Source organism: Trachypithecus francoisi, unplaced genomic scaffold (assembly GCF_009764315.1).
Source record: "Trachypithecus francoisi isolate TF-2019V2 unplaced genomic scaffold, Tfra_2.0 Lachesis_group6, whole genome shotgun sequence".
Lineage (NCBI taxonomy): Eukaryota > Metazoa > Chordata > Mammalia > Primates > Cercopithecidae > Trachypithecus > Trachypithecus francoisi.
In genome coordinates, this window is record NW_022681471.1 from 113,199,850 (window position 1) to 113,226,216 (window position 26,367).

The following is a 26,367-nucleotide window of genomic DNA, read 5'->3' on the forward strand; positions in this document are numbered from 1 at the left end:
CTGACAGCAGACTTTTCTGTCAGACACTAATGAAAGAAAACATGATAGTCCTCTTTCTTCATCCATAAACCAGCCGTTTCCAAGACAGTAGTGAGTGCACAGGAGCCTCATTTAAAAGACTTACTTTCAAGGCCCGCAATGACTTTCAGGTATAGATTACATGAATGAAAACTGAAGGTGGTTCTAGAATCAAGAATTTCAAAATGATTAAGATCTTGCTTTATGTAATAGGAACAATTTTGATAGAAAAGAGTTCAAAAAAGACAACACATAGACGATGATAAACATAAAATGCTGGTACACATTTATTATTTTATTGCTAAACATCAAATGCCGGCGATTACGATATCTTCAAGTTAAAGCTGAAGAATGAATTACAGGACAGTCAGAAGATTTATAGAAAAAAACACCTGTGCACCATTAGTATGTGAACATTCAATAAATACCATAGGACAAAGTGATGACTGAGAGCCACAATATCTACGAAGCACATGTTTACAATTTGCTGTTAGAACAGACAATGACCTGTAAGAACGATTATCAAAAAGTCAAGTTTAACTGCATGTCTTTTCAAACTGAGATGCTGAAAAGAATATATACATTCTTTACAGATTGTAGGTGATTTAAAAAAAGAACTCTCAAAAATGTAAACAATGCAGAGTAGGAACACTGAGAATAAAGTTTTACTGTTGAACAAAGTGACAACACAGAAAGAACACTTTCTTCAATTCTCAAAATAATCCATTTTTCTAATCACTCTACAGAAACCATAGTGGATTCTTTCCATAAAGATGGTAACATGCCAGGGACAAAAAGACCTTCCAAGTTATTTTTTTATGTGAACATATATTTACAGTAAATATTCAATAATACTTTTTACAGCTTACTTAATAGAAACATGCTTTTTCTAATCCATAAATAACACTAATCATTATCCATTCAACTGCATTTATTAAGTACTTATGTCTCATGCACTGTGCCAGGGATGCAAAGATGAACATGATATGGTCCTTGCTGTAGAAGTGCCCACAACCAAGCTAAAGAAGAAAACACATAACATTTTCTTTCTTACATAATGAAGCCAGTTTTACACAAATGGTACTGATCTGCTCTTTCCTAGTAAAGTGGTTCCCAAATCCTGATCCTATGGGTCAACAGATCAAAATGTTTAGTAGCTGAAATAAAATGAGATTTGGGTTTTGTTTTTTCACTCAGAAAAATAAATTAATGAATAAGATTTCCTCTATTAAAACTTTTTCTGTAATCCCAGCACTTGGGAGGCCGAGACGGCGGATCACGAGGTCAGGAGATCGAGACCATCCTGGCAAACACGGTGAAACCCCGTCTCCACTAAAAATACAAAAACTAGCCGGGCGAGGTGGCAGGCGCCTGTAGTCCCAGCTACTCGGGAGGCTGAGGCAGGAGAATGGCGTAAACCTGGGAGACGGAGCTTGCAGTGAGCTGAGATCCGGCCACTGCACTCCAGTCCGGCGACAGAGCGAGACTCTGCCTCAAAAAAAAAAAAAAAAAAAAAAAAAAAACTTTTTCTCGGTTTTTAAAAAACTGACTTGCACATATACAACCTTTTCATTAGTAAATTGCTTAGTTCATGCAATCAAATTAATTATATATTTCATGGCATTCTCCAAGCTCTATTACTTGAACAGGTCTGAGCATTACTATGCTAATATACTCTGATCCCAAATGACTGTCTACCTAACATAGAACAAATGCTGTATTTTCCGGAATAAACCAATAATTCATATGGTTTTAGTACTGTTATTAACTGATGACCCAAGTCATTAATAAAATGTTAAAATTATATTCAATGTCTAATTTCTGTTAAGGCAAATTTGTAATACAATCTAAAAAGTTTCTTAAAAATGATTAAAAAGTTTTAGTGCTTACAGAGCAACTCAATAATCTGAAAAAGGTAACCCCATAGAATACATCACTCAGTAAAGAAGTTGGATACCTGGCTATTAATAAATTATTGCCCTTAATCACTTCTGAGTGTACGAGAGAAGCATGTATTTTTCATCAAAGAAACAGCAAGCTCATATACTTCTAGGACCAACAGCTTTACACTGGCCTGCTGACTTCCCAAATTTCCCAGGGCTGCATCTCCAGTCCAAAAGACCTCGAACCAAGTGTGGCTCTTCTGAGCTCAACAGTCAGTTCCCAAGCTCTGGCAAATCCACGTTTGTACTCATGTAGAGCCATTCTCACTATACTACCAAGTCTTCTGTGGACCCAGAGAGGTAGCTTAGGGGAGAGACGGAAAGCAAGGACTAAGTACTTAATAACCTGACACAGAGAAACATGGGAGCCGCTGGTGAGGACAGAGTATGGCTCAGAGTTTAAGGTCATTGCTTCTTGGAGACAGGAACCCAGGAGCTAGGCCCCAGATGGCCTCAGCAGCACAAGAGAAAATGTTTACCCTGGAAGAGTTCCAAGCTTCAAAGCTCTATAGAGAATGGGAAGCAGGACGGCTAAAGATCCTCTGGGGTGTCTTGTGATCTGTCAGGAGACCCGGCCTAGTTCTGAGGTTCAACCCTAACTGCCTCCCTCAGCTCACATACTGCTGGTGTGAGATGCTTCCTGCAGCTCACTGTGGATGTCAAAGCTACTGCTGCTTTATGAGGGGGCAGAGATACCTTATCAAAGATGCAACTTTTGTGGGGCAAAATATGTCTCATGATATCATAGGCCCTACTTCCTATTTTGTTCATTTATTTAGTATCATTTGACAAAGATTTTTCCCTTTCACATCAGCAGATTCTTCTATAGAATTTTCCTAATTGTAATCTGACCTCAGCTTTCAGAGCACAAAATAATACACTATTAAATTTTAAAACACTTTTCAAACAAGACAAAGGACAAGAGATACAGGCCAAGACAATGGTCATCCTTCCACTTGGCCAAAGTCTGGTCTCCTTCAAATTTTGATTAATGATGCTTTTGTAAGAAGTTTTTCCCAATTAATTCCACCCAGTTCTGTTCTCCTTTATACTATTTCAACACAATATGTAATCACATGAAATGGTATCACATGAATTTGCACTTGCTTAGATATTCCACAAGCATCTGGGTACATTCAGTCCTAAATTAGAATATAGTCAGGGACTATGCCTTTCATTTATTCTGCTTATCTTTTACCACAGAGTTTGGGTACTCTGGATATGGGAAGAGCTCAGGGTTGTTGGCTAAGATGTAATTTAAGGAAACACTTTATATTTCATACCAAATAGGAATTTCAATGGCAATGGATATTACCACATAGCTGTATACTGTAACTCAGGGATTCTGTCAGATGAGTGCAAACATTACCGTGCTGTGACCATCCAGAGTCCCAGGGTCACATTGGCAGCCAAAAGTACACTGCCACCCAGCAAGATGAAAAACCCTATTAGATCTTTGACATCATTGTCTCCAATCACTGAGGTAAGGGTGGCATCTAGGAAAGAGTTTAGAATCCATTGTCCATCCAAAGCAAAGCAGGGTACTGCATTAACAATAGCCAGAGCTCCTGAGAGGGAAATCAGGTACCTGGGTTAAAATCAGTTAAGGAACCAACTGCGAGAGGTCTGAGTAGAAACCACATTTCTGTGAGTCAGAAGATATTTTACTGTGACTGAATTTGAGATTACACTTGACTTCTCTACTTTCTTTAAATCTCTGCCATTCCTTCTTAGACCTCTACTACTTAAAACAATGAGTTTATATTATTTCAAAGTTCAAAAACCTTGACTAAAAAAATAAAGGCCAACCACTTATAAACTAAGCCAATCTATAATGAACTCGTAGGAAGACTAAGTCTTTCTAATCCTTTAATGATACAACAGGGAAAGGAATGTGGAAGGAATAAGAAATAAGGGGAAAATTACTCTTTGGGCCTTACAAAGCATTACTTTATATTAGGAAACAAAGATTTTGGTCCTTGAAGCCTACTTTATTTTACTACCATCTATAAGGTTATAGCATAAGTCTCTTGGTAACAAAGCTGCAGAGTCTATAAAGTAAAATCTTTTTTTTTTTGAGATGGATTCTAGCTCTGTCGCCCAGGCTGTAGTGCAGTGGAGCAATCTCAGCTCACTGCAACCTCCACCTCCTGGGTTCAAGCGATTCTCCTGTCTCAACCTCCCGAGTAGCTGGGACTACAGGTGCATGCCAAGACGCCCGGATAATTTTTCTGTTTTTAGTAGAGATGGGGTTTTGCCATATTGGTCAGGCTGGTCTGGAACTCCTGACCTCAGGTGATCCACCTGCCTTAGCCTCCCAAAGTGCTAGGATTACAGGTGTGAGCCACTGCGCCCGGCCACAATCTTAATTATACACATTTAAAAAAAATAACTGCTCACTTGTTTTCCATTTCTTTTTTTTAATTTAAATAATTGAGGAAAGACATTAAAAAAGTTAAAAGCGACAAAATTAAAGAACCCTCCCATAACTTTCCAGTAATTCAATTTTGCATAATAATTAATATGAAAAAATTCATCTTTTATGTGCAATCATAATATGCTAAAGACCACATGAGATTTGGCCCTCTGAATTGCTATCTTAGTAGTTGAAACCAGCTTGATCTTTCTTGTGCATTCCTCCCTGGGATTTACACAATTCCTGGTTATGCAATTACATCCTCTATTTGGTCAGAACTAACAGGCTCAGATGGGGCAGAATTCATCACCTCAGTAGTAACTGAAGCTTCCATCCTTTATAAACTCACTAAAATGTTTTAGACCTGTAAATTCAATTCTCAATTTGTATTCTGGGTTCTTTCCCTTCTACATCTAAACCTTTCTCACTCTGATTAATCTTTCTCCTCTGACTTCTTCCCTCCTGGGTACAATCTGATCTTTTTTAACTTTCAAGACTCTTATTCAGTTATTAGCAATTAAGTGATACTTGTGAGGTCTATACTTGTAATGCTCTCTTCAAGGTAAAATTGATCAAGATCCAAGTAACACACTTTTAAAACATGTTTCACACCAGAAAGGATACTTGACAAATGTCTCCACAATCACTGGCAGATCTATGCTTAGAAAGTTAAAACGTGGGATAAAACTGGTGATGCTCACTGAAAAAGAAAAATAAGGAATAACAAATATTATTCATACCAGAGAAGCAACAGCATTATGAATTCTACCATATGGTTAAAAATTGGGCTAGCAGATTAAATTGATTGAGAAAGCCCTTCCTAAACATATGCAGGCTATGTACCTCACATATAAAAGCAGTCAATACTTCCAGAATCTCTAATAAAAACAGCAGAATGAAAAAACATGTCCCAGTGTGTACTTATATTTTGAGGCGAGAGTAAGAAATTTACATTAAGAGTCCTTACCTTTCAAAGTGGTATAACCTTAAAATTATATTACTCCTACTATTATGCTACTTAACCTCTTTCAGGTCTTTTTTCCTTCATGGCTAAACCAAGGATTAAGATGAGGGGATTTAAAGTCTCATCTACTCTGTGGATTCCATAATCCCGTTTTTGTTCAAAACATTTTAAAACTATCCTGTAATTAGTCAGAACTCATAGTACACATTTCTGAATTACCCCCACTAGGGACATTTATTCATTTATTCATTTATTGAGGTTTTATTTAATAGTTGCAGTCTAGAGTCATTTAGTGTCAAACTGATAAGAAAAATGACCACAGTTGTATCTCAGGATATGACTATGGAGCAATGAGAGAGTCTTTTAAAGAGTGACATAGGCCAGGCGTGGTATCTCATGCCTGTAATCCCAGCACTTTGGGAGACCAAGGCGGGCAGATCACCTGAGGTCAGGAGTTCGAGATCAGCCTGACCAATATGGTGAAACTCTGTCTCTACCAAAAATACCAAACATTAGCTGGGCATGGTGGTGGGCACCTGTAATCCCAGCTACTCTGGAGGCTGAGGCAGGAGAATTGCCTGAACCTGGGAGGCAGAGGCTGCAGTGAGCCGAGATTGCGTCATTGCACTCCAGGCTGGGCAACAAGAGCAAAACTCGGTCTCAAAAAAAAAAAAAAAAAAAGGAACATAAAACCCACATATCCATTAACTATGAATGAATAAAGAAAATGTGGTCTATCCATACCAAGGAATATCATTTGGCCTTAAAAGCATGAAGTACTAATTCATGCCACAACACAGATAAACTTTGAAAACATTAAGCTACATCAAAGAAGCTAGTCATAAAATATTCCATTTATATGAAATGACCACAACAGGCAAATTTATAGAAACAGAAAGTAGATTAGAGATTGCCAAGGGCTGGGGGTGCTGGGGAGATACAGGAGTGAGTACTTAATGAGTATGGAGCTTCTTTTTGTGGTGATGAAGATACTCTGCAGCTAGCTTGTGGTGATGGTTGCACAACTCAATATATTAAAAACCACTGGGCTGGGCACAGTGCCTCATGCCTGTAATCCCAGCACTTTTGGAGTCTGAGGAGAAAGAATTGCTTGAGCACAGGAGTTTGAGACCAGCCTGGGTAACATAGTGAGACTCCATCTCTACAAAACCCAAAAAATTAGCCCAGCATGGTGGCACGCGTCTGTAGTCCCAGCTACTTGGGAGGCTAAGGTGAGAGGATCACTTGAGTCCGGGGTATGGAGGTTGCAGTGAGCCAAGATTGAGCCACTGCATTCCAGTCTGGGCGACAGAGTGAGAATCTGTCTCAAAACAAAACAAAAACAAACAAACAAAACCCCACCGAATTGTAAACTTTAATGGGTAAATTGCATGGTAAACTATTTTAAAAATCTTCTACAACAAAATGAGTTAGACTATGTGATCTTTAGCCATAAATAACTTAGTCCAATGATGCTGCCACTGCTAAAAAGATTATGTTGGACCAGTTTTGAAAGTATATTCATATGAAAGTCATGTGTCACACACAAATTATAGTTACATCCACATGCATCTTGGCATTCTCTAGGGTATGTTGCTCTTGCCACTGTTTTGGGGAGCTTGGATAAATTTAATAAACTCTCAGAGGACATCTGAGAGATCACCTATTTCACCTGGGCATAAATGGTAGGGAAGGGAAAATGTGTCACTCTGCATAGATAGGCATGGATTCAGCTCCATCTTGTTTTATAAATTCAGATTATCTTTCTACTGCATAATTTTCACTTAATGCTTAAGAACAAGTTAACAAGACTTTGATAAATGGTCAAATTTATAATAAATGTATTAATTCATGGATTTGTAATGAGTTTCTACTACTGAAACTATATGTGATCTTAATGATTTTCTAAGTGTCTACCACAAAAATACTCACCTGTGTAGTGAAGATGCAGAGGATGTCCTACATATAACATATCAATTTGAGGTGGGTGTTTTACTTTTATTAAGCGAGTGTGAGTTTCCAAAGAAGGTATTATACAGAAACTTGAACTTGAGCTTTTTGTACAATCTTTATTGGTTCTGCAAACTTGGGTTGCTTCAACTGCTTTCCGGGCAGGAAGACATGTATGCTATAAATAAAATATTAATCAGTCAATACTAAAAATGATTTATTAAGAAAAATCTAAGTTACATTCCTTCAACGTTTTTCATGCCACGTAGCATATCAGGAATGAGGTTCATATAAAAGAAATGCCATTTATGCGAACCTACTATAAAATAGATTCAAGTACCCCATTTGGGTCAAATAAGATATTATCACTATAAATTTTAAAGATTTTCAGATGAAATGTGACATGTGAAATGTAGAGATTTTAATAAAATGATACAATAGAGCAAAAGAGAGAAGTTTCCATAGATTCCATTTTAGCTCTACATGCTTATTTTGTAGTAATTATATCAGACAAGCAAGACTGCTTCAGGGACAACTTACCAAACGCTTATTAAAATTATTTCTGTAGGAAAAGCACACATCTGTGAGGCTGTGATTGTTACAGCATTCAGTTGAACCATCTAGCCGTTTGTATGCTAAAGAGAAATACACTGTTTATTAGAGTCTCTTACATAAAAACACATTTGTGACAAAAAGAATAAGTAAAATGGCATATTTTTACTTTATTTAGAAGCAACTGTATAATTCAGAGTTCAACTTGAGGGCTACTTGCTGCAGTTTGATTTTACATTACCAAAAGAGATCCATTCAATTTTATTTTTATTTTTTTTATTTTTTATTATTTTTATTATTTTTATTTTTATTTTTATTTTTATTTTTTTTGAGATGGAGTCCCGCTCTGTCGCCCAGGCTGGAGTGCAGTGGTGCCATCTCAGCTCACTGCAAGCTCCGCCTCCTGGGTTCACGCCATTCTCCTGCCTCAGCCTTCCGAGTAGCTGGGACTACAGGTGCCCGCCAACACGCCCCGCCAATTTTTTTTTTTTTAGTTTTAGTAGAGACGGGGTTTCACCGTGTTAGCCAGGATGGTCTCGATCTCCTAACCTCATGATCCGCCCGCGTCGGCCTCCCAAAGTGCTGGGATCACAGGCGTGAGCCACTGCGCCCGGCCTTTTTTTTTATTTTTTTTATTTTTGAGACGGAGTCTCGCTCTGTCGCCCAGGCTGGAGTGCAGTGGCCGGATCTCAGCTCACTGCAAGCTCCGCCTCCCGGGTTTACGCCATTCTCTCGCCTCAGCCTCCCGAGTAGCTGGGACTACAGGCGCCCGCCCTCTCGCCCGGCTAATTTTTTGTATTTTTTTTTAGTAGAGACGGGGTTTCACCGTGTTAGCCAGGATGGTCTCGATCTCCTGACCTCGTGATCCGCCCGTCTCGGCCTCCCAAAGTGCTGGGATTACAGGCTTGAGCCACCGCGCCCGGCCAGATCCATTCAATTTTAAATCAAGAAGCAGCAGTTACCCTAGGTTAGTTGTCCTCATATAAACTGACCTACCCATAAAGTCAGAGTTGCAGTACCTCAGTAAGTTTCACAATAATAAGTCCGGCTGGTCAAGCACAAACATTTAATGAACTACTATTATGTGCCTGAATGCCAATGATCCAACATTACTTCTGAACCCCTGCGCTGTGGTGCTGGTAAACAGAGGTGGCCAGAGGATGCCTAAGACATCCCCATTATATCCAAATACCTATTCTACCCCAGGCTTACTTTGGGGCTCCCCCTAGAGAACCAGGGATGCCCAATTTGACCCACAGATGTGCACATACCTGCCTGTACACCTGTAATCCAGTTACCATTTTTGGAAGATAACAGCAATGGGGCAACTGCTATTCCATTTATCTATCTATCTATCTATCTAGCTAGCTAGCTAGCTAGCTATCTGGAGTCTCGCTCTGTCACCCAGGCTGGAGTGCAGTGGCACGATCTCTGCTCACTGAAACCTCCACCTCCTGGGCTTAAGCAATTCTCCTGCCTCAGCCTCCTGAGTAGCTGGGACTACAGGCATGCACCACCACACCTGGCTAATTTTTGTATTTTCAGTAGAGATGGGGTTTCACCATGTTGGCCAGGCTGGTCTAGAGCTCCTGACCTCAAGTGATCTGCCCACCTCGGCCTCCCAAAGTGCTGGGATTACAGGCGTGAGCTATTGCGCCTGGCTTACTTATTTTTTAAAGTTCTTTCGTGGACTGCTTTACTGGTATTGGGAGCAGAATAAGGAATGTAAGTCACTTATATAGGTGGGACAAAAAATGATTTCATGTATTTATTTAGGAATGTTTGCTGCATTCCAACACATCAAACTGGTAAAGCATAAACTGATGGGTGGCAAGGACCAATTAAATTTGAATCTTGAATATAAACTACCATACTCAGATGTGCTGATGAAAATAGACTCAAGCGCCAAATTATCCCTGTTTCTCAGTACTACAAAAAGCTTTTCTATTACAAGAGTGCCTTCAGGAGCACTTAGCATGAAAATCTTCGTTGATACGCAATATAATTTTAATTTTATAAAAATTTTGTATTTCAGCCAAAAGTTTTTGCTTGCTTGTTTTTAAATAGCTTTTTTGTTTTGTTGCACTCTACCATTTGAGGAAGACATCTTTGTATTGGTTATACTGGATTTCCCCTAGCGATACACTGTCGCTCTCTCTCCTTGGCCCAAACATAGCAAAGAACCAAACAGAGGCAAAGGAAACTAACTGACGATTGGCTGTATGGGTAATTTTGTTCTGTTTTCTTTTTTTTCTTATTTTATTTTATTTTATTTTATTTTATTTTTGAGACAGAGTCTCACTCTGTCGCCCAGGCTGGAGTACAGTGGTATGATCTTGGCTCACTGCAACCTCTACCTCCCGGTTCAAGCGATTCTCCCGCCTCAGCCTCCTGAGTAGCTGGGATTACAGGCATGTGCCACCATGCCCAGCGAAGTTTTGTATTTTTAGTAGAAATGGGGTTTCACCATGTTGGCCAGGCTGGTCTTGAACTGCTGGCTTCAAGTGATCCACCCACCTCGGCCTCCCAAAGTGCTGGGATTATAGGCATGAGCCACCGGGCTGGCCTGTTCTGTTTTCTTATCATAACTGAATGGGCATTTAATTTTGAGTGAGGAGTAGTATTTAAAATATTAAAGCAGACTGTGAGCATCTAATGGCACAGACAAATCCTAGCCTATAATCATTTGTCAGCCCTAATGGTAAAGTATAAGGTAAAAAGTTGTTCAGGAATTCTGTAGAAAAATCAATCCAAGCTAAAACCCTCAGTGTTCTCTTTGACCAGATTGCCAAGTCCCATGGATTTTTACCTCCTCCTCATTTTTCTACTTATCTATTCCCACTTGAGTACAGACTAATTCCCTCTCACTTTTAAACTACCTTATCTCATATGATTCTCTTCCTAAACTGAATTACTGGCAGTTCCTTGACCACCTTCTATTCTATGGTGCTGAGGTCCATGTCCATCTTGGCCTCCTAAAAGTAAACTCACTGTTGATGGCCAGTTCAAGGACTGATGCTGTGAAACCTGCCTTCATCTTCTTAGTCAAGACTGTTATCATTTCCCAGTATTGCCTGTCATTACTTAATTTAAACTTGTACTGTAATAATATGGGTATGGTCTGTTTTTATGACTAAACTGTGAGCTTCCTGAGGGAAAGGTTTCTCAGTGTCTTATATAAGGTGGATTACTCAATATACACTGAATACATAATGATATTCTACGTGATTTGCCTTTGTATCAGTAATGATCTTAAAATGTTTATAGCTGATGCTTAGTTACTAAGTTTTCTTAGAGGAATGGGTACAATACAGAATTGGAAGTCAGGAATTTATTATTGCTATTGATATGGCATGTTTGGTAATATAAATGCTTAAATGGGCCAAGCAGGTACCAAATAAATGAAGTGGATCATATGCAGAAAAAACAGAAAGTGGTGGGGACTGTGATGAACTAGAAAATACACGGCCTATTCTAGGGGGTTAGCAGCCAGGCCACTCAATTTGGGGCCCAGAATCGACAGATCTTCCATTTTGTCCCAATAGAAACCAGAAATCTGGACCTTCATGTGAAGCCTGTTGAAGTTTAAACATTGACAGCCAATTAAAAATTTAAAAACACTGGGCAAGCCAAAGCAAATACATCTGCTAAGGCTGGATTTGGCCTGGAGGCTGCCACCAATTTGTGATCTCTGTTTTTTCTTCCCATGGCATTTATTCCAAGCAAAACAGAAATCCATGCCTGTGGCCTCCGTGACATGATTAAGTACCTCCTGACATACATAATTTTCCAATAGAGTTAAATATTTGTTTGCAAGTGAGAAGTAAACTTGATATTTCTCTATTGCTATCTTAAAAAGCTATAGGCTTAAACATAATTTTAGAATCTTTTCTACTGGGTCACATAAAGAACAAGTTACTTAACCAATTTCTGTGACTTGATTCTTAATCTATAAGATAGGGGGTATGACACAGATACTTTTTACATTCATGTGTTTTTATCAATTACGAGAGGCCAAGTAATATTCAAGATTGCAATAGAATGTCCCCAGGGAAATTTATGGGTTCAATTTAACTCTAGAAGATTAAAATTGTCCTTAAAAATCCCCAGTATGGGAGATAATCAGAAATATTTAAGGCCAGAAACGTTTCATAATGTTACTACAGGGAGAACTCGTATATTTTGCATGTACCCTAAGATGAGCCCTAATATAGGCACGGAAATAGTCCAGTCTAAAAGAATGGTCTAGACCAGAGGTAACTGTGGAATAAAGCTGGGGAGAAGAGATTTTTTCAATTTCTAGTTCACAGTGTCTACCATTTTCTATATCTCTAACATGAACTGAATAATTTTCTTACCCTAGCTTATCAAATATATAACACATAGCTAGGGCTCCAACACAGGGAAGCAAGCCTATTTATTCTCAGTTCTATTGCTGACTTTATGCCATCACTGCCTAGTAACAAGTAGTTAAATGAAACACACACACACACACACACACACAGGAGGCTGGGTGCGGTGGCTCACCCAGGTTGGGAGTTTGAAAACAGCCTGGTCAGGAGTTTGAAATCACCTGAGGTCAGGAGTTTGAAAACAGCCTGGCCAACATGGTAAAACCTCGTCTCTACTAAAAAAATACAAAAAAATTAGCCGGGCTTGGTGGCATACACCTGTAACCCCAGCTACTCGGGACGCTGAGGCAGGAGAATCGCTTGAACCAGGGAGGCTGAGGTTGCTGGGAGCCGAGATCGCGCCACTGCACTCCAGCCTGGGCGACAGAGTGAGACTCCATCTCAAAAAAAAAAAAAAAAAAAAAAAAAAAAATATATATATATATATACACACACACACACACACACACACACATATATACTTATATACACACTCTTACTTTTTCAATTTAGGATAGCAAACCATAACTTGATGCTCATATAACAAAAAAAAGTCTTTTTTTTTTTTTTTAAATATTAGAGCAATTCGGCATAAAAACAATCTGAGTTCTCAAAGTTTGTTGAAAAGATTCCCAGAGTTTTCCTTTTATTATCTTAAACTGGGTCAAGAAGGGTCTTCTCTCACTCCAGTTAAAGATATGTAAGACAGGTTAATATTTCTGTTGCCAGGCAGGTAAGGGCATAAATCCTCACTTCCTTTGAATAGGAATGTAAACTGTTCAGGGTGGATGCCTGAGTCTGGGCTCACAGCTTCACTTTAAGCAGAGTTGCCTTAGCACTCTGTCTCGTGCTTCTTAAAATGTAGTTCAAATGGTGGACTTGCTAAGGACAGCCTTTCTTACTCAAGACAATGCTTTCATCAAAAAGGAATTTAGCTTTATGCAGATATGAAATAAGGAGTGCCTCCCTTGAAATAAAGAGTGAAGATGCAAAGTACTTGTTAGGAAAATAGTCCCCCAAAAGAGTCATACTAGTTATTGTCTGTAACTTTCAGTTCTATTTAAATCACTGAGTGGTGTATGGACAGCCAGCAACCCTAAAAGCAGAGGCTTCAGTATGAATGGGGGAAGAGTGTATGTTTTTCTGTTCTGACCCAGAGTAAGACCAGAGATCTATTCCAGGTACAAAGGGCTCCAAGCCCTCACTCAGTGTTCTTCTTGGAGTTTCCCCAAAAGGCCGTTTAATCTTCAAAGAGTTTAAATCTAATACTGCATCTGGGAGACGCGGGGTATGAAATAAGAGGCTAGAGATAATTGGTGGAGATGGTTTACAAGCACTTCCAGGGTGTGATCTTTCCAAGGTGGCTTTATTAATCTGAAGTGGTATAAATTCCTAGAATTAGTTATGTGTACTGAATTCTACTCTAAATTGAACATGAATAACTTTTGGATCACTGGACACTTTGTATTGGTATATTTGAGTTACCTAGAAACATAAAAAACCATCAATCCATAGCTTTCTTAAATGTCTATGGCCCCAGGGGCTAAGCCTGCCATCAAAATTAATCTAGTGTGTTTTTTTTTTTTTTTTAAGGCTAGTCAAGGGATGTAGTGGGAATAGAGAAGGAACAAAGAACTCTGTAACTGGTTGTGATCAATTAATTGTAACCACAACTGCATTTGGACCAGTCCTAGTATATATTTTAAGTGATATTTATAGACATTAATGTTCCTTTAAACTGGCTAAGTATACGTACTCCATTTTCGAAAGCTTAAATAGAGGCACAGATTTATCAGATATAGTAATCATGTAAAATAAACATGTATACTGAGACAAAATAGATATTGAAGAATTACTCCTGGGCTACAACAGCCCAGGGTCTAAAAAAAAAAAAAAAAGAGAATTACTTCTGGATTGATTTTAGTATAAAAAGAGTAATATCTGCTTTAGGTATTTAAACAAATACCTCCAAAATGTAGCACATGATCCATAACAGTGAAATACTCAAACAGTTAATAAGAAGAGTTTCTGAGTATTTCAGGAAAATTTTTATTTACAGTCTGTCTGATAGGAAAGGATAAAACCCTAAACATCTGAAAATGCAGATATCTTAGGTAAAACAATCCTACAGAAGAGAACTTTATTTAACTAGTGTGTCACTTTGGTTTTTGTAATTCAATACACGTTACATCAAATTTAGAGAAAACAAAAGAAAATGATAAAGGACTTAAGAAGTGGAGAAATAATGGATCATTTCTCTAAAGAAGAACACATTGTGGATTACATAATCAATCTTCTGTCATCTTAAAAGCTTTGGAAGATGGTAAGAGGCTCCTGAGAATGGGGAAAATTTATAAATATTTCATCCTTAAATAATCAGACTGGTCCACTGAACAATCTTAACACCATTAAAACAGAGCACAACAGATACTGGATGCAATATGATGCCATAGGAAGTACCAAGCGCCACCTATGAAGTGTTTTTGCCAAACAAACAAACAAACAAACAGGATTCTGAATCTAATCAAGGCCGTGGACCTAATTAACAGTTTATAGAAAATTGGAAGACATCTGAACAAGTTAATGACATCATGAGGATAAGCTATAACCAGAAAAACCCAGAATACAGGAAATTCAACAAAACAAATGACTCAGTTTCTTCAACAAAAAAATAACCTTTCAAAAACAGGTCAAGGGGAATTGTTACAAATTTAAAAAGTCTTAGAAGACCTCCTAACTAATTTAAATCAATATAATGAAAAGAATGAGAAATAACTGAATACCAAGTAGATATCAGAAATTACTGTTATTTTGTTAGGAATTAAAACAGTATTATGGTCATGTTTAATGAGTCATCATCGGTTAAAGACAGGCTGAAGGTTATGGATGAAATGATAGGATGCCTGGGATGTACTGTAAAATACTTCCCCTAAAAGTGGACTGCTTAGATGAAAAAATGGGCAAAATGTTAATAATTGCTGAAGTTGGCAGAAAGATACATGTGGGCTTGTTTATACTATTCTCCGTTGTGTCTAAACATTTTTGATAATAAAAAAATTCTTACAAATGGATTATACATGGAAGAGTAAATTTTAAAACTTTAAAAAAAATCAGTTCTTACTACTTTGCCTGTGTTGCACACAGTACTTTACTAAAACTATTCTTGATTATTAATCATATTTCCCTACACCAATAGATGTGGACAAGTATCAGGATGTTTTTTCACTTAAAGATATAGTCTGTGAGCATAATTTCTATTTTCTAACACCTTCAATTTTGTATAAACAATTTTGTGTAAAGAATTGGGAAGCTGATTTTGTACAAAGAATTGGGAAGCTGATTTTGTATAAAAAATTGGGAAGCTGATTTTTCAGAGCTAAAATAACTCAAAATAAGTTTGGCAGGATTCGAGAAGAAACTTGCTTCAGCTCTGTCATCTGCTGCACAGAGCAACATATCTGACTTCACAGGGTATTTTTGGAAGCCAAGATAACTTCCTTAGGATGCCTGCCACATAAAATACATAAAATACTCTATCCCAGATAGATTCAGACATGCCAACATCCACACAGCTACCACTAGAACTGTTTAAGTATTAAGGGAATTCTTAAGAAGGGAATTTTTTCTAAATCCCAGATGGGGTTTTTTGTTTGCCAAGTTCCTTTTTATTTCTTTTAATCTTTCCTTATTGCATGTCTGTGTTGGGGTAACAATATATTAATACAGAATGTTTATGCTTTGATTTTTATATATTTAGTTAACGATCATTGTTTATCTGTTCTGACATAAGCTTATGCAAAGTAGAACTGGTTCTTATTATTTATATTCCCTTTTTCAGTTATAAAAGTTTAAAGTACTATAATATATCTTTTTTATTTTTTATTTTTTTTTGAGAAGGAGTCTCGCTCTGTCGCCCAGGCTGGAGTGCAGTGGGCCGGATCTCAGCTCACTGCAAGCTCCGCCTCCCGGGTTGACGCCATTCTCTCGCCTCAGCCTCCCGAGTAGCTGGGACTACAGGCGCCCGCCACCTCACTCGGCTAATTTTTTGTATTTTTTTAGTAGAGACGGGGTTTCACCGTGTTAGCCAGGATGATCTCGATTTCCTGACCTCGTGATCCGCCCATCTCGGCCTCCCAAAGTGCTGGGATTACAGGCTTGAGCCACCGCGCCCGGTCTACTATAATATATCTACACACTATAAAGATAATTATATTCGTAGTATTTAATTATTGGAATTAGTTAATTGCTTATGATGGACCTTGCATGCTGATTTTTTTTTTTTTTTTTTTTGAGACAGAGTCTTTTTCCATGTCCTGATCTTGGCTCACGGCAACCTCCATCTCCTGGGTTCAAGTGATTCTCCTGCCTCAGACTCCCGAGCAGCTGAAATTACAGGAGCCTGTCATCATGCCCTGCTAATTTTTGTATTTTTAATAGAGATGGGGTTTCACCATGTTGGCCAGGCTGGTCATGAACTCCTGACCTCAGGTGATCCGCCTGCCTCAGCCTCCCAAAGTGCTGGGATTACAGGCTTGAGCCACTGTGCCTGACTATGATTTAACACAAGTGTTTTGAAAGCAGAAAATATTAGAGTCCTAAAAGTCAAATATGACATTATGAAAATAATTAAAAGTTCAACAATATATAATAAAGGAAACATACATATTAGCATCCAACTTACCAAGAAAAATGTCTATTAGTTTGAACCTATTTACTTTACTGATTTGCTTTAAACAGATTAGAACAGAATAAATCTATAGACATGGTCTAAGGATTAGTGAATGGCAGGTACTGGTGCTTGAAGCATTATTTATATTGAGGAAAATACACACTCTAACTGGGAAACTTAACTGTTGTAAAGTTGATGCACTTATACAGTAACCAATTTGGGGCTCATAGGCGATGGTATCTAAACATTCATTCCAATCTTGCACATTAGTAACAGGACAATCCTGTAGATGGGTGACAAGGTCTCCCACAAAAAGGCCTCTGGGTCCAATGGCAGGAGAGTCCTTGGGAAGAGGGTAAAACCAAATCAGATAATGCATGAAGACAAGCTATAATTAATCTGAGCAAATAATAAAGACACTGAGTTAATTAAGTAGAATATTTTGAATGCAGAAAATAATCCAGCTTTGAATTCAAGACATAGTCCTAGAAAATTAAAATAAAACCCAACAATTACAGTTGCTTTTCCCAAATTCTCCAAAATTTTGAATTTTTCACAACTGAAAAAAAGCCGACTTGCTGACTGTTAAGACTAAAATGATAAATTTTTTCCCCAAACTGCCAATTAAAATTTTTTTTGGTGAACGTATCATCAGACTGTGTTGCCTTTCCTATATCCTTAACACATAAAACAATAAGACACGTCCTTACATACCCCAATATACAGACAATACCATCAGTACAATGTATATGTAAAGCCAACTGCTCACAAAGGTCATTTTCCTCTTTCTAATGTCTGAATAGAAGATTTGATGCCATCATAGCAGTTATTGTCTAAGGGAGTGAAATACAGAGTTGAAGACGTTAACTTAAACTCCTATGAAATGTTGCAGCTGGACAGCCTAGGTTTCATCTTTCTTAGTACTTAGGAGGCGTAAAGACATTTGACTCAAAAGCAGATATAAAAATAAACAGTAAAGGTAAATGATGCATTTTACCAATAAACTACAGGTAGAGAATCTTGATACTATCTTCTTAAGTACAGCATCAGGACAAAAACAATTTTCATGAAACTTTAAAAAAACCAATGTGTTTCCCAACATTATTTGCTAGAATTGAAAGGATTACAGTAATTTCTTCAGAAGAAACCAAGCATTTTGTATATGAGGAATCTTGAATAAAAGTTTCTGATTAGATGCTAAGTATTACATCACAACCTCTGATGAAAAATGCCCTGAGTAATCCTTATTACCTCAGCAACTTCAGTGATGAGCACCCCAACTCCAGTGTAGTAAAATGGCAAGAGAATTACTGGGAGGAGAACGAGAGCTAAAATACCCAAGAGTGCAAGGACAAAATTATGCCAGATACCTGGAAAGAGAGGAAAAAAAAGCAATAAGCTCAACCAGGGGCAGGAATGATATAAGTAGGTGGACCTCACAACACTTGGGCATTCTGATAAATTAATAAAGTGATCAGAAGAAGCAATGAGGCAAAAATATCTACTTATTAGTAGAGCAGACAGATGTTCAATTATTAGTTACTTTCATTTCAGATACTGAAATCTAAAACGGGCATGTTAATACCACACTAGGAAGACCACACGCTAACATGATTTGATACTGATAGAACTAGTATCTTCCCCTAACTATACCCTCTTTTCAGAAAATGTATATATCACTAATTTAAACATATTTGTGATCTTTGAAAGAAACCTCAAATACATTCAAATAAAAAAATTCTTGCTAAACAGGGGTACAGAAACTCAAATGGTACTTGGAAAACGGAGGTTGTTTTAAGAATTAAACTATTATGCAGAATAATATTGGTGGAACAAACTGAGCATGTGTTTTACATCACGTCACAGACTATAAAGCAACAAACCGTAAGAAAACTGTCGGCCAGACGCGGTGGTTCACGCCTGTAATCCCAGCACTTTGGGAGGCCGAGGCGGGTGGATCACGAGGTCAGGAGATCAAGATCAGCTTGGCCAACATGGTGAAACCCCGTCTCTACTAAAAATACAAAAAAATTAGCCAGGCATGGTGGCGTGCGTCTGTATTCTCAGTTACTCGGGAGGCTGAGGTCGGATAATTGCTTGAACCCGGGAAGCGGAGGCTACAGTGAGCTGAGATCATGCCACTGCGCTCCAGCCTGGGTGACAGAGCGGGACTCCGTCTCAAAAAAAAAAAAAAAAAAGAAAAGAAAACTGTCTTTATTTATTTATTTTTTGTAAATCCTAAAATGGCCGGCGCGGTGGCTCACGCCTGTAATCCCAACACTTTGGGAGGCCGAGGCGGGCGGATCACGAGGTCAGGAGATCAGGACCATCCTGGCTAACACGGTGAAACCCCGTCTCTACTAAAAAAGTACAAAAAAATTAGCCGGGCGTGTTGGTGGGCGCCTGTAGTTCCAGCTACTCAGGAGGCTGAGGCAGGAGAATGGCGTGAACCCTGGAGGCAGAGCTTGCAGTGAGCCGAGATAGGGCCACTGCACTCCAGCCTGGGCGACAGAGCGAGACTCCATCTCAAAAATAAATAAATAAATAAATAAAACCCCCTAAAATTTAGGTAGTCAAATTCACGAATCTTTTCCATTGTATATTCAACCTTTGCAGCTGTGCAAAGGAAGACTTTCTCACCCCTAACATTATGTAAGTAATCACTCCTTTTGTGGGGAAGGATGGTTTAAACAGTTTTATTTTTACATTTAAATCTCTTACCATTTGGAATTCATTTTTGTGTATGTGTGTGATTTTTATATTTAAATCTTTTACCATTTGTAATTTATTTTTGTGTATGGTGTGACTGACACATATAACTAATTTTATTCAAATGTTTAACTAATAATTACTGAGCAGTGCATCCTTTCCCTACTAAATTAAATGCAACTTTTAATTTACACTACATTTTCATATATTCTTTGGCTTGCTTCCGGATTTTCCATTCTTTTCCACTATTCCAGTGACAATAAAGCTGTTGCTGGTAGTAATATTTCAGTATTTAGTAAATAAATATTTCAATTTGTTTATTTTGGTTATTCTCCCTTATCCTTTCCAACAAGTTTGAGAATCATTTTGAGAACCACCAAATATTCAAATTAGGATTTTTTTCTTTTTTCTTTTTTTTTTTTTGAGACAGAGTCTTACTCTGTTGCCTAGTGGCGAGATCTCAGCTCACTGCAACCTCAGCCTCCTGGGTTCAAGCGATTTGCCTGCCTCAGCCTCCCGAGTAGCTGGGATTACAGGCGCCCACCACAACGCCCGTCTAATTTTTTTGCATTTTTAGTAGAGACAGGGTTCACCATATTGACCAGGCTGGTTTTGAACTCCTGACCTCAAGTGATCCGCCCACCTTGGCCTCCCAAAGCTCTAGGATTACAGGTGTGAGCCACTACACCTGGCCCACATTAGGATTTATAATGTCACTACAATGACTGCAATAACTAGGGGTAAATCCACACTTTCACATTTCTGACACAGGAACATGACATCTCTGTTTACTGAAATCTTCTACATCTCTCAGTACAGATTTGTAGTTTCTCTATATAGGCCCTGCACACTTCTTTAAAAATGTTAGTTTTAAATTTTTTTATGTCACATTACTTTCTGAATGAGATCTTTTCTTCCTATTATATGATCTGTTTCTTTCAGATACACAGGAACACTACATTTATTTTTGTATATTTACTTTGTAATCAACCAGCAAACTGAATTTTCCATTTAGGATGTCTTAGTCTTTATTCTCTTGGATTTTCCATTATTTGCTAATAATAATCATTTATCTCCTCCAACATTCATACCTCATCTTTTCCCTCCTGTTTGATCTTAGAGCAATGACTATAACTTCTAGAACACTTTTAAATAGTTGTGATGGAATGCCTTCTTTTGCTTTCTTCATCATTTTAATAAAAGAATAGCCAAGCAACAGTAGGACTTAGATGGAATTGAGGACAAATTTTATTCTGGTTTATATACTAAGCAGTGAGACTGGGGCAACAGTAGAAAAATCAGAATATGGGTGACTCAGGGTTTAAAAATATCATGGGGCTGGGCACGATGGCTCCTGCCTATAATTCCAGCATTTTGGGAAGCCGAGGTGGGCAGATCACTTGAGACCAAGAGTTTGAGACCAGCCTGGGTGATACAGAGATACTCTGTCTCAAAAAAAAAAAAAAAAAAAAACATGGTTCAAAGGAGAAGAAAATCTATAGTTGTGATCAAGGCAGCAAGGTACACATAGACTTGAAGCTGGTGATTATTATTAAATAGGGGCTAAGGATTACCCCAGTCAAGCCCTACTTATGCTTAGTGTGGTTTGCAAATAATAATAATAATAGAAAAACCAACTACCTTAATTCTCTAAACACACAGAAATGATTTACAGGTCACCAGATGACTGAATAGGTAAAATAACAACTTACTATTCCTTGAATAACCCACAGTAGTTATAGCTGAAAGAATGTAAACTATCAATTTGGCAAGGCTTACACTGTGCTCTAATTTTAAATTCCAGCTTACTCTAATCACAGCATCATTTTTATAGTCACCAGTGTTTTACTTTGCCCTCAAATAAACTTACAACTGGTTTATACAAATAAGAACAGGGTTTTCAATATTTAAGAAGGATTTAAAAACATTTAAGTATGGAACCAGAATGGTCAAATTTTACTTCCACTATTTAAAGGAATTTTTAGCAACAAAGCATAGATAATTTATTTTTAAAGCAATCTACTCTTCACTTGGGACCAGATAGCAGGTATTGTTTAATCCCTCTTCTAAAAATTCTTTATACCATAATTCAAAATTAAAACACCTTCATTTACAATGTGTTCAGGAAGTATCTCATCTCATCTCTCTTTTTTCCCCACCAAATTTCAGACAGATGTTTAGTGGCTTTTTCTTTTCAAAATCAGTATGCATTTCATTGTTATTTTTTTATTAGAAAAGAAAGAAAGAAAGAAAGAAATAGCCCGGTGTGGTAGCTCTAGCTCATGCCTGTAATCCCAGCACTTTGGAAGACTGAGGTGGGTGGATCTCTTGAACCCAGGAGTTCGAGACCAGACTGGGCAACATGGCAAGACTCGCCTCTCTACAAAAAATACAAAAATTAGCTGGGTGTGGTGGTATACGCCTGTGGTGTCAGCTGCTTGGGAGACTGAGAAGTGGGATGATCACTTGAACCCAGGAGGTCGAGGCTACAGTGAGCCGTGATTATACCACTGCCCTCCAGCCTGGGTGACAGGGCGATATCATATCTCAGAAAAAAAAAAGAAAAAGAAAGAAAGAAAAAAAATCTATTACATATGCAACTTATTTTATTTTTGAGACAGGGTTCTCACTTTGTCATCCAGCTGGAGTGCAGTGGTGCAATCTCGGCTCACTGCAACCTCTGCTCCCCAGGCTCAAGCTGTCCTCCCACCTCAGCCTCCTGAATAGCTGGGACCACAGGCGTGCACCACCATGCTCGGCTAATTTTTTGTATTTTTAGTAGAGACAGAATCTTGCCATGTTGCCCAGGCTGGTCTGAAACTTCTGAGCTCAAGTGACCTGCCCACCTCAGCCTCCCAAAGTGTTGGGATTACAGGCTTGAGTCATTGCACCTGGCCTACCTATGCTACTCTTTAAAAGTAGCATTATAAAACTAGATTTATTGGGAGGCTGAGGTGGGTGGATCACCTGAGGTCAGGAGTTCGAGACCAGCCTGGCCAACGTGATGAAACCCCATCTCTACTAAAATATAAAAAGTTAGCTGGGCGTGGTGGCAGGCGCCTGTAATCCCAGCTACTTTGGAGGCTGAGGCGGGAGAATCGCTTGAACCCGGGAGGCGGAGGTTGCAGTGAGCCAAGATCATGCCATTGCACTCCAGCCTGGGCATCAAGGGCAAAACTCCATCTCAAACAAACAAATAAAAACAAAAAATAAAACAAAACAAAAAACTAGATTTAAATGACACTCTGGACTTTTTACATGGAAGTGGGAAGACATTTTAGAAGCAATGAAGCCATATTCCTAAGTTTAAAACTAATAAAGTAGGCAGAGGGTATACATGTATTTCTCTCTCACTCTAAATACATAATTTCTGTACATCCCTAAACTTTGGGGAACACACAGGTTTCCTATGTTGTCTTCCACTTTGATGGCTGCACCAAGGTGAGCTCACAGCTCAGCAAACATTTAGCAGGGAATAAGATACTAAACTCTTCTTCTTACAGACAATTCCAGATCTTTGAATTTGTCCTGTCTTGAATTCAGGGCAAGATAAGCATCTCCTCCCCACCTCTAACTTTGCCCCCTTGCCTGGGAAAGATGGCAGGGCAAAGCTGTTCTGTTATCTACTAGGCTGACAACTCACAACTGAGAATGAGAAGTTACTGGGCTAGGTGATGTTTGGGATAGGAGGACTAGTTAGTTCTATACCATTTAATAAGCTCCGAAAGAGGTGTGTGGATCCAATTATTGGTGGGGATATATAACCTTCTTTAGTCTTAGTTTTGGACATTAAGTGCCAATTTTAAGGAAAAATGTCTCAGTACATTTTAACCCTAATATGAAATTAATTTAAAAATGTTCAATTGGCTTTTAAAAAATTACTAAAAAACACATGCTGACTATAAAAATTCCAAACAATAGAGAAGTAATAGTCATCTTTCCCAAATACCATTTCTCAACCACCAGCCCCATGACTCAGAGTAAACATACTGTTATCATTTTCCATTACTCCAGATTTTCTCTGCCCACATCAGCATGTATATAAGTATACATGTGTAATAATTTTAATAATTTATTTAAGAGTACAAAGCAGTAAGTTTTCTAATAACTTTTTCAAGACAGTTTTATAGTTTTTAAATTCTTTAAAAAAATTTTTTTTTTTGAGACAGTCTCACTGTCGCCCAGGCTGCAGTGCAACGGCGAGATCTTGGCTCACTGAAACCTCCGCCTCCTGGGCTCAAGCAACACTCCTGCCTCAGTGTCCTAAGCAGCTGGGACTACAGGCGCGTGCCACCATGCTTGGCTAGTTTTTTAGTATGGGTTTTTTGTTTTTTTTTCCCCCTAGAGACAGGGGTTTCACCATTTTGCTCAGGCTAGTCTTGAACTCCTGAGCTCAAGTCATCCTCCTGCCTCCACCTAAAGTGCTGGGATTACAGGCGTGAGCCACCGCGCCCAGCGGGTTTTATATACATGTTTTTTGTTTTTGAGACAGAGTCTCGCTCTGTCGCCCAGGCTGGAGTGCAGTGGAGCAATCTCTGCTCACTGCAAGCTCCGCCTCCCGGGTTCACGCCATTCTCCTGCCTCAGCCTCCCGAGTAGCTGGGACTGCAGGTGCCCGCCACCACGCCCGGCTAATTTTTTTGTATTTTTAGTAGAGACGGGTGGTTTCGCCGTGTTAGCCAGGATGGTCTCCATCTCCTGACCTGGTGATCTGCCCGCCTCGGCCTCCCAAAGTGCTGGGATTACAGGCTCACGTGAGCCACCGCACCAGGCCTATATATATATATATATATATATATATTTTTTTTTTTTTTTTTTTTTTTTTTTTTTTTGAGGCAGAGTCTCGCTCTGTTGCCCGGACTGCAGTGCAGTGGCCGGATCTCAGCTCACTGCAAGCTCCGCCTCCAGGGTTTTACGCCGTTCTCCTGCCTCAGCCTCCCGAGTAGCTGGGACCACAGGCGCCCGCCACCTCGCCCGGCTAGTTTTTGTATTTTTAGTAGAGACGGGGTTTCACCGTGTTAGCCAGGATGGTCTCGATCTCCTGACCTCGTGATCCGCCCGTCTCGGCCTCCCAAAGTGCTGGGATTACAGGCTTGAGCCACCGCGCCCGGCCCAGGCCTGTATTTTTTAAACTCTTTTTTCCCCTTAGCATCTTATATCCCATCCTATGGCAGATATGGTTATATGAACCCAGTGGTTCCCTGAAGCCTGCTCCTACAAGCTTGCCGGAGCTAACTGTGTACACTTCTCCCTAATTCCTCCTTCAGGAAGTGTAGGTTTACAGCTTGGAACTGACCATGGTGCGAGTATTTACACCACAGAAACCAGCAAATGCTACCATCAGAGCTCCCTACCTCAGCCCTGCAGAGCCAGATGTTAAACATTCACTTAACACGCCACTAGATAACCCCTTACCCCATACCTAGTCTTCCCTTTTCCTATTGCAGTTTTTCTTATGGGGCGGGGTATGGGCACTACTAGCACCAGGATGTGATGGAGACAACCCTGGCCTGTGGGCTGTAATGTAGCTATGATGGAGCTGGATTTAGGTCCACGACACAAGCTGCCTGCTGGGAATAGCAGAGCTAACAAGACAGAACCTGTGTTCCCAAATCACAGAGTTACCCGATCAACACTGAACTACTTATATTTGGAATGTTTTGAGAGTTTATGCCATTGATTTTTAGTTATTAGAGCAGAGAAATACCTAGCTAACACATGTTCCAAGTCATGTATTCACTTTGTAAAATGCTCCTTTTTAAATTTTTAAGTGTTGTAAATTGTTAAATTGCAGAAATAGCCTGACAAAGTATGGTCTAGGACTTATCGGGTAAATGATCTTTTCTATTATATACAGACACATCATTTAAAACACCAATGGTATCAAATTATTATACTATATTTTGCTTTTTCGTGTTTCTTTAAAAAAAAAAAAACAACAACAAAAAAAGACAGTCTAGCTCTATTGCCCAGGTTGGAGTGCAGTGCTGTGATCACAGCTCATGGCAGCCTTGAACTCCTGAAGGGATCCTTCCACCTCAGCCTCCTAAAATTTGGGATTACAGGTGTGAGCCATCACAACCTATTTGCTTTTCAATTTATATATTTTTGACATTTTTCCATATCTGTTCATACATATCAATCCCATTATATCTGCTACAGAGTAATCCATTTTTATGAACATACCAATTTATTTATAAGGTTTCCCACTATTAATCACTTAGGGTGTTTTAACCTTTTCATATAATACTGAAATATACAGCTTTGCTTACAATGTTAGGCGTCCAGTTAAGTATGCATCTACAAGGGTATGAAAAATTACCTAGAAATGGAAATGTTGGGTCAAAAAATATGAACATTAAAGTTGATCTCCAATGAGTTTGCATTATTGCATTAATTTATACTCTCATAACTGACATTTTTCCACTCTCTGAATGACACTGGATGCTATCATAATTTTACTCTTTGCCAGTCTTCTGGGTGAAAAATTAAAGCCCATTTTCTTGAGAGCCACTTATTTCTAATCATTGTCATTTTTTGATTGAGTTGTCTTATTAATTTACTAATTCATATATGCTATTATTTATAATCTATACATGGAGGAATTTGGTCCTTTGTAACAGGTATTATAATTTTATCCTCCCAGTTTGTTGTTTGGTGTGGTTTGTCATTTTGCCTGTATAGATACTTTAAATTTTTGTGTGATCAAATAGTTCCTTGTACTAAGGCTTTTCCACTTCAAGATTATAAAAGATA

General features: G+C 38.7%; 1 protein-coding gene across 2 annotated transcripts in view; it reads right to left on the reverse strand.

The window, feature by feature from the left end:
* Positions 1 to 26,367, reverse strand: part of LOC117077330 (membrane-bound transcription factor site-2 protease) — a 60,804-nt gene that overhangs the window by 12,193 nt on the left and 22,244 nt on the right. The window contains exons 6-11 of one of the 2 annotated variants that reach the window (XM_033200997.1): positions 18,155 to 18,273; positions 17,068 to 17,246; positions 7,832 to 7,928; positions 7,274 to 7,469; positions 5,002 to 5,077; positions 3,331 to 3,549 (exon numbers count right to left, since the gene is read on the reverse strand). In XM_033200997.1, the coding sequence (XP_033056888.1) occupies positions 3,331 to 3,549; positions 5,002 to 5,077; positions 7,274 to 7,469; positions 7,832 to 7,928; positions 17,068 to 17,246; positions 18,155 to 18,273 (886 nt within the window). Of the gene's footprint in view, positions 1 to 2,703; positions 3,550 to 5,001; positions 5,078 to 7,273; positions 7,470 to 7,831; positions 7,929 to 17,067; positions 17,247 to 18,154; positions 18,274 to 26,367 lie in introns of those variants that run through there. The other variant, XM_033200998.1, reaches the window with a different exon arrangement.